At 36.7% G+C, this 12012-nt stretch overlaps 1 protein-coding gene across 1 annotated transcript; it reads right to left on the bottom strand.

Moving 5' to 3' along the window:
* Positions 1–337: 337 nt before the first annotated feature.
* On the bottom strand, positions 338–4871 carry LOC127622247 (hairy/enhancer-of-split related with YRPW motif protein 2). Its single transcript, XM_052096280.1, has 5 exons — positions 4702–4871; positions 3999–4077; positions 3827–3910; positions 3521–3602; positions 338–3043 (listed from the first exon to the last, which is right to left on the bottom strand). Exons 1-5 carry the CDS (start codon positions 4782–4784, stop codon positions 2376–2378), a joined length of 996 nt encoding a protein of 331 aa, XP_051952240.1. The 5' UTR covers positions 4785–4871; the 3' UTR covers positions 338–2375.
* Between the last annotated feature and the right edge of the window lie 7141 nt (positions 4872–12012).

The raw sequence follows: 12012 nt of genomic DNA, 5'->3' as shown, positions 1-12012 counted from the left end.
TCATGTCGTTCCAATCCTGTATGACCTCCATTCTTCCATGCAACACAAAAGATGATGTTTGGAAGACTGGTAGCCTCAGTCACTAACTATTGACTTTTATTGCATCTTTTTTTCCATACATTGAAAGTGAATTGTGACTGAGAATTACATTCTGCCTAACATCTTGGTTTGTGTTCCATAAAAAAAATAAAAAAAAAATGCATATGAGTTTGGAACAACATAGGATTGAGTGTTTTTATTAAAATTGTGGGTGATAATGTAAAAATGTTGAAATTAACTTCTCTTAATTTATGGTTTGTGAATGTGTTTTCTTTGATAAATTAGTTTGCAGCTTACTCAAACTTTAAAGTTTGCTGACAGATTTATTAGTTGAAGTGGCACATATAATTGAAGTTGATTGTTTCATTAGAAAAACCAAAATCGTTTTTTTTCCCCCATCAAATTATGCTTGGGAAAAGCAATTACTTTCTATCATAACATTCCAGAATCTGTTGTGGTGAAGGCAAATGGAATGATGGTTTTATGGCTTATGTGTTAAAAAGAAAAACAAAACTTCTTAAATTTTTTCAGGGTATCTGTTTTTTCTTTTTTGCATAGAAAATGGTTACATCTTACAGAACGTGATAGGGTTATTAAAAAGTTAACAAAATTACAGAAGTATTATTAAACTGAGAATCTCACATATGAGTTTTAGTGAATGTTATTTTTTACATTTTCAGTAGGTCTCATGTGTAACGTGGAGAAGATCCTGTCTCCCCAAAACAGTAGTGATTGAAGTGCATCATACCAATTTACTAATCTAATTTCAATATAAACTCTAGTTACAATCTTACGCATATACAGATTTACAAACTGGATTGTTAAATCAAAGATTACAAAAATTATTATCTGCAAAACCTTTGGTTTGTCTTTAAAAAAGTTTAAAACTACTTTGTGTGTAAGAGTTTGTGAAAGTCAGACAAAACACTTATTCAACTGACAATTTTTAAAGCATTATATCTCAAATGCAGCATATAAGTTTTAGGACAGTGTGTGTAATACAAAGTGTGTATTAGATATGCCACATATTTGACCTAGCAAACTCACTGTGCTCTACAGCCTAAGTTTTAGGAGTGTTTAAGTAGGAGCTGTCCACAGTACAGTCTTTTTCACTTGAAACAAGTTAAAGAAATATTCCAGGTTCAATTTAAGTTAAGTTAAATTGACAGCATTTGTGGCATAATAATGATTACCAGAAAAAAGTATTTAGACTCCCTCCTTTTCTTAAAAAAAGAAGCAAAAATCAAAGTTACAGTGAGGCACTTACAATGGAAGTGAATGGGTAAAATTTTTGAAGGGTTTAAGGAAGAAATGTGAAACTTAAAATTTTATAAAAGCGCTTACATTTATTCTTCACTTAAAACTTGTTTAAATGTGTAAAGTGGTTTAAATCTGAATTTATATGGTCATTTTAGGGTTTTAGGGTTTACAGCGTTATGCCGTCATGGCAACAAAGTTGGATATAACTACACAGAAAAGGTTATCATGTTAATACTTAATATTTTGTAATATTTTGTCTATACTTTTGAAACAGTGAGTATTTTAATATTTACAGATTGGTCCCATTGTCTGTGCCTCACTGTAACGCAGATTTTTGCTTTTTTATTTAAAGAAACAAAGCCAAAATCACTTTTTTGATAATTAACGTTATGCCAAAAATGCTGTCAACCGAGCTTAAATTTTATAGAACCCAGAATATTCCTTTAAACCAAAAAGCCAAATTTCCCTATGAGAACAAAGTAGATGAGTGAGAGAAGTTGACATAAATAAAGAGATTGATGGGGATTTTTCTTTAAAAATGGCAATCACCCTTATCACTCTTAAAAAGGTAAAATGTGAAATTCTGCGCCACTACTGTCACTAAACCGAACTGCAAAAAAAAACTATGTTTTCAAACAGCTTTCCCGAACACTCCGACTTCCACTGGTAGATAGAACAGATAGTCCTGCCCCAAAATCACGCCATTGACTGAACCAATGTTGCTATGTCTGGCTGGTTGGGATGTTCAAACAAACTGATCAAAGTTGAAAGCACCATAGAGCCAGTTACACTTTTCAGGGGAATCAATCTACGAATGGCTTTCTTATAGATGTCTCTGCATATTAAACTGGGTTAAGAAAAATTATTTAACATCAAAAAAATGACACATATCTGCTTTAAGGTTTCCACTTAGTGTAATGAGTAAAAATATTTTTTTCCCTCCCAGTGAGTTGCATACATGCACGAGTGTGTAAAACTGGTCACAGAAAGTCCCATGGTGGTGACCAAAACTTTCTTTTATGTACAAAGAGTGGAAGACGTCCAGCTGCAACAAGAGCTTTGAGCAAATCCAACATTTAAAACGCTCCCACTTCAGTTCCCCATGGCCGGTATGGTTTACTGCTGCTTCCACTGCTACCACTGCTCTGTTGGGATGTGGTGGATGTGGAAACAGAAGTGTTTATGGCCGAAGAAGCCACCATTGATGCCGTTACGCTGGGGCTGAAGAGTGGGAATCCTCCGGAAAATGATAGAGGGAAGGTTTGTGCTGCAGCTGCGGCGGCTGCCGCGTGAACGGTAGCTGATAATGAAAGGAGCGAGCTGGACAGCGACGGTACACAGGGAGCGACGCTGCCTGTAGGGGGTGCTCTTAGTACGGAGTCATTGTGGGTGTAGGAGGAGGTCAGCAGGGCTGCACCCCTCTGTTGGACCTCAGACGGCCTGCTTGAGGAGCTCTCTGAGGATTGAAGTCCGCTATGCTGCAGGAATGCAGTGGGAATGGGATGCAACGTCGTGGCCCAGTGGTGTGGGTGCAGGGCCTGCTGTTGATGGGCCACGGATGTGGTCATAGTGGCTGCTTCCCTCTGCGAGGCACAGCTGCTGAGGTGAGAAACCAGGCGGACGCGGAGTGGGTCGCTGGAGTCCAGACCTTCCACTGAGCTCAAATACCTGGCCACTTCAGTTAGACACTCCCTGAAGCCAATGCTCATGAAGTCCATTGCTATGGAATGGGCATCAAAATATCCTGAGAGAGAGAGAGACAGAGAGTGAATAATTAAAACTTGAATGCCATGTGCCTATAAATACAGCTCTTCTATCAGACACTTTAATGAAGCCAACAGCTGGTGCTGGTCATGATAAAACAAAACAGAGATTCTCCGCCAATTGCACTGACCAACAGAACCCCACTGTGCTCAAGAGTCTGACTGGGATTATGACCTGAACTGTTTGTATGTTTGTTTTGTCTCCCCAGCGCTTTGCTTTTAACACTCATTGGAAAGGCCTAACAAACCCCCGGCAGTGCAGACTGTGAATGTTGCCTCACTGAACGCAAACACAATCCCAGTGTCAAATACTTCTTTTGTTCTGCCAGCGCTTTCCCACGAGTTCAATCCTACCATTAAAATTTATTTCCACTTGAATCTTGTCAAAAGGGAACTCTAAGCTCAAATTTCACTACAGCATTTGGCAAAGCACAAAACACAGAGCAAACAACTCGTACCTTTCCCTCCTGTGGCCTGGAGCATCTTCAAGTGATCTACTGTCATCTGCAATATTTCCGCTTTCTCTAATTTGGCAGATCCCTTGGGAGAAGAGATATGATATTTAAGAGAAAAAAGCCATTTACATGCTTTTAATGAGATATCTTTGATAAATTTGTATGACAACACCCTTTTCTATTTACATACTGTCGTACTATTTACCTATTACCTATTTACGTATTTAGTACTATGATTATCACAAAATGCTTTGATATTGCATACTCATGGACAGAGACTAGAGCAGAAATGTGATTTTATAAACTTACCTGTTTCTCAAATGCTGTTGGGACCAGGCGACGCAGCTCCGATAAACTATTATTTATTCGATCTCTTCGTCTCTTCTCAATGATCTGCAATAATGATTACATAACAATCAACATACAGCATATCATATAGATTAGAAATGGAATCAAGAACATAACAAAAGTGATGAATTACCCCTCTCCGCTTCTTTCTGGCCATAACTTGGGATGTGGTGGTAGGTGAGCCACATCTTATAAATGAACCGCTGCTTTGACTTTGGGGAAGAAAAATTAATTAAAATGTATCAATTCACTGTAAACAGTGAACATGAGCAATTAAGGAGCACACACACACACACACACACACACACACACACACACACACACACACACACACACACATATATATATTTAAATGACACCATATTTAGATGTTACCAAAAGAAGATTTTTTTTACATGTAATTTTTACAGTGTGAACTTTTGAAAACTTTCACTAATATCATAAATTAACATATTTATCAGTAGGCCTAACACTTCATGATAACATTCATTCAACTGCATACTACGTCATAAGCAACCTTATATAAAACATAACAGTAGTTCTGGCATACATTCAACATGAGCATAATAATACATTAATCATAGATCACTGACTTTTCTAACTATTTGAATTGCACTACTCGTTTTTTTAAGCAGTATAATATAAATGTTTGTTAATATTATTTAAGTTCTTAAAATACTTTTTGTCTGTCCGAATGAAGTTATCTATAATTTCTAAGAAAAACTACCAATAATCTAAAATGCATTAGCAATGAATTTCTGAAGATCCAACCTAAAAGTGAATGCTCTTGTGTGATGTCAACAACGAAGAAGCTATGCTTTCCCATCCGTGCTTACCCAGAGTAGTTATTCTCGCTGCCCACATCAATAGTTTCATCCATATCGCTGTCGGACGTGGTGTCTTCACAAGGCCGCTTCATGGTGCGCTCAGGTACACTCACCAAACCCCTCTGAGCGGCTTTCCCACGAACCGCTGGAGCCTCGGTCTCACATTCACGCCCACGTCCTGCTTTGGGAACACCCACAGAAAAGAAAAAAAAAAGAAAAAACAGCAAACACGCCCCGAGCCACCAAAAGGAGGTCTCAAACTTCATTCCCCTGATAATTGATTCTGCCCTGCTTTAACACTCGCGCGCTGCACCCGAGGGCCCCAGAAGCGTGAGAAACACTTTACAGGAGAAAGGCGACGGGGTTTCATCGCCTGACAGAGCTTGGCTGCAGTCTGCAGATAGCTACTGTAGACTAGAAATCTAGGTAAAGGGTTTCTGACAAGGGTGAAATGAGGATGCAGAATGACTCTCCTGAATGTACTCAAGTTTAACACGAATGCAATGTTCTGCAAATTGTGCCTTTTTTTTTAAAAAAAAAGTTTATTAATTGCAATAAATCAAATACATAGAATCAATTTGAAACACAATCTTGCAGTTTATTGAAATGTCTTGATTTATTTATTTAATTATCCAGAGTTAATATTCATTCACAAACATTGATAAATGGAAGAATAGAAAAAAATTAAACATTTCAATTAAAGGAATATTCCGGGTTTAATACAAATTAAGGTCAATCATCACATAATTTTTTTTTTTTGGCATCATAGGCTACTGATTACCACAAAAATATTTTTTTTTACTTGCCCCTTTTCTTTAAAAAATGCAAATATCTGGATTACAGTGAGTACTACTTACAATGGAAGTGAATGGGGCCCAATCCAAAAACATTAAATTACTCACTATTTTAAAAGTATAGCCACAAGACAAAAACAATATGCATATATTAACATGATTTTAATGTGATAAAATAGCTTACTAACCTTTTCTGTGTAAAGTTATAGCCAATTTACAACCTCATTGCCATGATGTGATATAATGTCAACAAACCCTACAACGACTTGTGAGAATGATGATTTAAACGACTTTACAGCTGGCAAATAATAAATAGTAATAGGCCTACGTTTTAACAGAAAACAACTGAACACAGAAGTGTTTTTATAAAATTATAAGCTTCAAATTTCTGCATTTAAACACTCCAAAAATTGGCCCCATTCACTTCCATTGTAAGTGCCTCACTGTAACATGGATCTTTTTTTTTTTTTTTTATTATTAAGAAAAGAACGGAGTCAACGAAAATATTTTTGGTGTTAATCAACATTATGCCACAAATGCTGTTGATTGAGCATAACTTGAATTGAACCCAGAATATTCAGTTAATCAAATACAAAGAATCAGTTAAGGATAAGATATAAATGTGACAGTTTATTTAAATGTCTTGTTTATTCATTTATTTGTCCAGAGTTTAATAATATTTCTTGGTACAGTTTAAATGAACAAGTATGGAAATAATAAAAAAATGGCAAGTAATGAAAAAACAGTTTAAAATAAGATACAATTCTGACAGTTTGTATAAATGTCTTATTTTATTTTTCCAGAATTTCAAAATATTTCTTTGCAAATTTCTTAATAAAGAAGTGTGTAAATAAATAATTAATGTAATTGTTTCAAACTGATAAAAACAACTATTTGGAATAAGATACAGATGTGTTTATTTAAATGTTTAATTTATGTATTTGTTTGTTTGACAGGTTATTGAAATGTCTTTATTTTACTTAATACATAGTTTATTTATTGAAATCCTTATTTCAATTAATTATTTACATATTTTAAGTTTGCTTGCTGAAATATTTATTTTTGAAATTTCTTCATCAGCAAGTTTACACACAAATGCACACTAAAAGTCAGTTAAAGGGTTTCAATAAACATTGCACATAGACAGATAGATTGTTGTATTCAGGTATTTTATACTATATGTAATGATTGGCCCAAACAATAGGCTACCAAATTGAACACACTTACATCAACACACATATACACACACACAAACTGTCAGACAAGACCGAGACACACACTTTCACACATGGGCTCCTCATCCACTTGGAGGCCCCAGCTGTTGTGAATTTCCTGGGTTAAAACGGTGAAGACGGCACATTGTTCTCACATAACCCCCCCCCCCATGTGCCTTTCCCCTGGTGGAGCGTAGCACAGTCTCCCAGGCAGACTGCCAGTGTGATGACTCGTTCCCACAGCTAGGAGCCCTGAGCTGAAACCCAATCATGTGAGAGACAGCCAGGAAAACAGGGAGGGCCAGCAGGGCCGCTGCCACTGGGAGGTTACCGCTAGCCAAGCGGCAACCCCACCACTGCGGCCACAGCTTGTAACACTATTCTTCACATTGTTTGTTTGTTGTATGCCCAATTTAACTAACATGATATAAAACCTTAGAAATGCCAAGCTGCTGTTGTAGAGGAGGGCAGCAAATGACCTTTCACACGTTAATTTCTGCAACTTGGAATTGGAATTGAAATCTTTGAACTTAACAATTTTTTTCTGTTGTGTTGTTTATTCTGCAGAACATTTTATGTAAAGTTCATGATAAATACCATAACCGCAGCATGCTTTCAAGATAACATGTCCTTTTTAAAATAATTTGTCATGTCGCAGGACCATCTCAAATGAACTAATAGAGTAATAACATAAAAAATTACTATTACAATATGAAAAAAAAATACTATTACTATTGCTAAAGTAAAAAAATACTAAAACTACTTCAAAGAGTTCTCATTAAAAAATCATCCATATACAGCAATGACACCTTTGCAGATACTTGGCATTCTAGCTGTCAGTTTGTCCATTTACTCAGGTGACATTTCACCCCACGCTTCCTGTAGCACTTGCCATAGGTGTGGCTGTCTTGTCGTGCACTTCTCACACACCTTACAGTCTAGCTGATCCCACAAAAGCTCAGTTGGGTTAAGATCCATAACACTCTTTTCTGTTGTCCAATGTCTGTGTTTCTTTGCCCACTCAAACCTTTTCTTTTTGTTTTTCTGTTTCAAAAGTTTCTTTGCTATTCTACCCATAAGGCCTGCACCCTTGAGTCTTCTCTTTACTGTTGTAATGAGTGTTGAGCGAATTCAGTGAAGCTGAAAGACATGAGGACATGTGAGTCATCTATTTCTCAAACTAGAGTCTCTGATGTACTTATCATCTTGTTTAGTTGTACATCTGACCTTCCACATCTCTTTCTGTCCTTGTTAGAGACAGTTTTCCTTTGTCTTTTACGACTGTAGTGTACACATCTGTATGAAATACAAGCATAGCCTTCATTCCTCAAAATAATGATTAACTGATGAGTTTCTAGAGAAAGCTGTTACTTTTTTTTGTCATTTTTAAGACATGCCAGTCTATTGCATACTGTGACAACTCAAAAACAAATACAAAGACAATGTGTCAAGCTTCATTTAACAAACCAAATAACTTTCAGCTGTGTTTGATATAATGGCAAGACATTTTCTAGTACCAAATTAGCAGTTTAGCATGATTTACTTCTGGAAATGAGGCCTGTCAAGATTTGATAAAACATTTATTTTTACAAATAGTGATGGTGCTGTTTTTTTACATTAATAATGTCCTGACTATACTTGGTGATCAGTTGAATGTCACTTTGGTGAATTAAAGTACCAATTTCCTTCCGTTTTGTACATTATTCCAAAATGTTGGCCACCTTGCACACTGAAGAATGCTCAGGGACATATAATATAGCAACTGTCCATTTATGTTCTTGAGTTCTAATATAAAGTTCTGCTTTAAAGGCTGGAACTTCAGTACTTATGCATCATCCACTGCCATAACAATCTTCACCAGATCCAGTCCTTACCACAGATAGCTCCAATCAGCCTGTCAACAGCCTCTCATAGCCCAGGGCAAGCTCCAGCTTTCCCAGGTGTGACCTAAAATATATAAGGGCTAATTAAAGCAGTCTGTCCACTTTCACAGACGCAGACATTCCCTCGTTTTCCCCTGTTGATAGATATGCGCAAGAATTTTCTAATTACTTTTTCAGGATAAATAAAGACATTATTATGATATTATACCAGCGTAATACATTAAACAGTAAAAAAAAAAAAAATTTTTTTTTTTTAACTGTATATACATTTGAAGTCAGAAGTTAACACACTTAGTTTGAAGTCATTAAAACTTATTTTTTAACCATTACACAGATTTAATATTAGCAAATTATAGTTTTGGCAAGTCGTTTAGGACATCTACTTTGTACATGACACAAAGTACATTTTTCCAACAATTGTTTACAGACAGATTGTTTCAACCTTTTAATTGACCATTTCACAATTCCAGTGGGTTAGAAGTTTACATACACTAAATTAACTGTGCCTTTGAGCAGCTTGGAAAATTCCAGAAAATGATGTCAAGCTTTTAGACAATTAGCCAACTAGCTTCTGTTAGGAGGTGTATTGAATTTGAAGTGTACCTGTGGATGTATTTTAAGGCCTACCTTCAAACTCAGTGCCTCTTTGCTTGATATCATGGGAAAATCAAAAGAAATCAGCAAAACAATTGTGGACCTCCACAAGTCTGGTTCATCCTTGGGAGCAATTTCCAAATGCCTGAAGGTACCACGTTCATCTGTACAAACAATAGTATGCAAGTATAAACACCATGGGACCACGCAGCCTTCATACCACTCAGGAAGGAGACGTATTCTGTGCAAATCAATCCCAGAACAACAGCTAAGGACCTTGTGAAGATGCTGGAGGAAACATGTAGACAAGTATCCACAGTAAAACAAGTCCTATATCGACATAAACTGAAAGGCTGCAAGCAAAGAAGAATCCAGTGCTCTGAAACCACCATAAAAAAGCCAGACTACAGTTTGCAACTGCACATGGGGACAAAGATCTTACTTTTTGGAGAAATGTCCTCTGGTCTAATGAAACAAAAATGTAACTGTTTGGCCATAATGACCATCGTAATGTTTGGAGGAAAAAGAGTGAGGCTTGCAAGCCGAAGAACACCATCCCAACTGTGAAGCATGGGGGTGGCAGCATCATGTTGTGGGGGTGCTTTGCTGCAGGAGGGACTGGTGCACTTCACAAAATAGATGGCATCATGAGGAAGGAAAATTATGTGTATATTTTGAAGCAACATCTCAAGACATCAGACCGGAAGCTTGGTCGCAAATGGGTCTTCCAAATGGACAATGACCCCAAACATACCTCCAAATTTGTGGCAACAAATTCAAGGTATTGTAGTGGCCATCACAGAGAAAATTTGTGGCCAGAACTGAAAAAGCGTGTTCGAGCAAGGAGGCCTACAAACCTGACTCAGTTACACCAGATCTGGCTGAAGGAATGGGCCAATATTCCAGCAACTTATTGTTTGAAGCTTGTGGAAGGCTACCCAAAATGTTTGATTCAAGTTAAACAATTTAAAGGCAATGCTACAAATACTAACACTAAGTGCATGTAAACTTCTGACCCACTGGAAATGTGGTGAAAGAAATGTAAGCGCAGCGTAGATCTAGCAGGAAGACTAGCAGCTGTACATCATCGCACCATTAGCTGGGTAATTCCCAGCCAATCACATGTAAGCCGTTGCTTTATAGGTCTGCTCACAATCTATCACATTGCTGTTTCAGTGTGCTAACATGGCAACCTCCACCACCCCACCACCACCTGTTGAGTCCTGTCCTACACGGGGGTATATCTCCGGCAGGATATGACGGTTCCTCCTATCTCCGGCAGGATATGACGGTTCCGAATACAACTTCTTTGGACCACCAGATGGGGCCTATGCCAAAGAGAGACATTGCTTTTCTGTTTTATATACATCAAATAAATGTCATCTTAAATCTCAATCAAGTCTGCAAGTCTTCCTGATAGAAATAATAAATAATAATTTCTAAAAATGTTCTAACATTTCACATTTTTAAAATAAAGTAGTGATCCTAAGACAGGGAATGTTTTCTATGATTAAATGTCAGGAATTGTGAAAAACTGAGTTTAAAGGTATATGTAAACTTCTGACTTCAACAGTACATTGCAAATGCAGAATACATTCAAATTAAAAAAAATAATATAATAAGATGTGAAGATCCTGATTCATTTACTGGCTCTAAAACGTATACCACCCACCCAGTAGTGATGAGCAGTGAGATGGCAAGAAGAGAGCAGAGCTGTGTTTATCAAAACCATTGAAAGCTTTAGTTGATCATAGAGACCATCGGCACCAAGCCTTTCTATGATCTACTTAGGCTTACAATGCTTTTAGGAAATGCAGCCCAGATCAGTCAAGAGCAGAGAGCCAGTGGGTTGTCAATTATACGTGAACCTCAAGGAACATGGGAATAAGGAAAAAAAGGCATGTCTTGACTCTTTAATACATTTATTAAATTCAAGTATTTTACATAAAAGGATGCAGATTTGTATTATTTGCCTCATAAAGTTAAAACATACCCCTAAAATCAGATCCAGTGAGCAAATATTGCCCCATAATAAAAAAAGATAATTTCTGACCCTGGTAACAATGTACTTTTATTGTATGGGATAGTGCAGCATCAACATTTTAAAAAAAATATAGGTTAGGAAGAACATTAGGACAAGTAAAATATTAACCACAGAATTTTCAGCATTTTTTCTAAACTAAACTCCCTTTAAAGGATTTGTGTTTTTACTCAAGTCAAGTCATTTTTATTTGTATAGCGCCTTTCACAACACACATTATTTAAAAGCAGCTTTACAGAAGCTCAGGCATTAACAGAAGATAAAACTGTAATGTATATAATGTCTATGAGTCATCATTATGTAGTTAGATTAAATATGATTGTGAATTGTGTTTAAAAATAAGTAATTAAATAATAATTGTATTAATAACCCCAGTGAGCAAGCCAAAGGTGACTGTGGCAAGGAACACAGAAATCCAGAAGATGTTGGTTAATGAAGAAAAATAACCTTGGGAGAAACCAGACTCACTGTGGGGGCTAGTTCCCCTCTGGCAGACATCTTGAATATAATGCCAATATGACTTATGTATAGTGCAAGTCATGGTTTAAAATGATTATACTAAGTAAGTGTTAAGGGTCAGCGTTTAAACAAAGGTTTTGTATGAACTGTAAGATTAATGACTAATGTCTTTGAAGTCCATCCTGGATTAACTGCAGAAATTCACTTAGATGCATTGTCCTTGTTAGTTGGCTGATGAAGGGTTTTATTGGCAATTAATTGATAGTCTATGTATTCCATTTCATGAGTGTAGTCCATCAGTAGACCGAGGTGATGCAGGCAGAGATCAGTGAGGT

This window comes from Xyrauchen texanus, chromosome 28 (assembly GCF_025860055.1).
Source record: "Xyrauchen texanus isolate HMW12.3.18 chromosome 28, RBS_HiC_50CHRs, whole genome shotgun sequence".
Classification (NCBI taxonomy): Eukaryota; Metazoa; Chordata; class Actinopteri; order Cypriniformes; family Catostomidae; genus Xyrauchen; species Xyrauchen texanus.
Note: the sequence above shows the minus strand (reverse complement) of the source record. Positions and strands in the feature narration are given on the sequence as shown.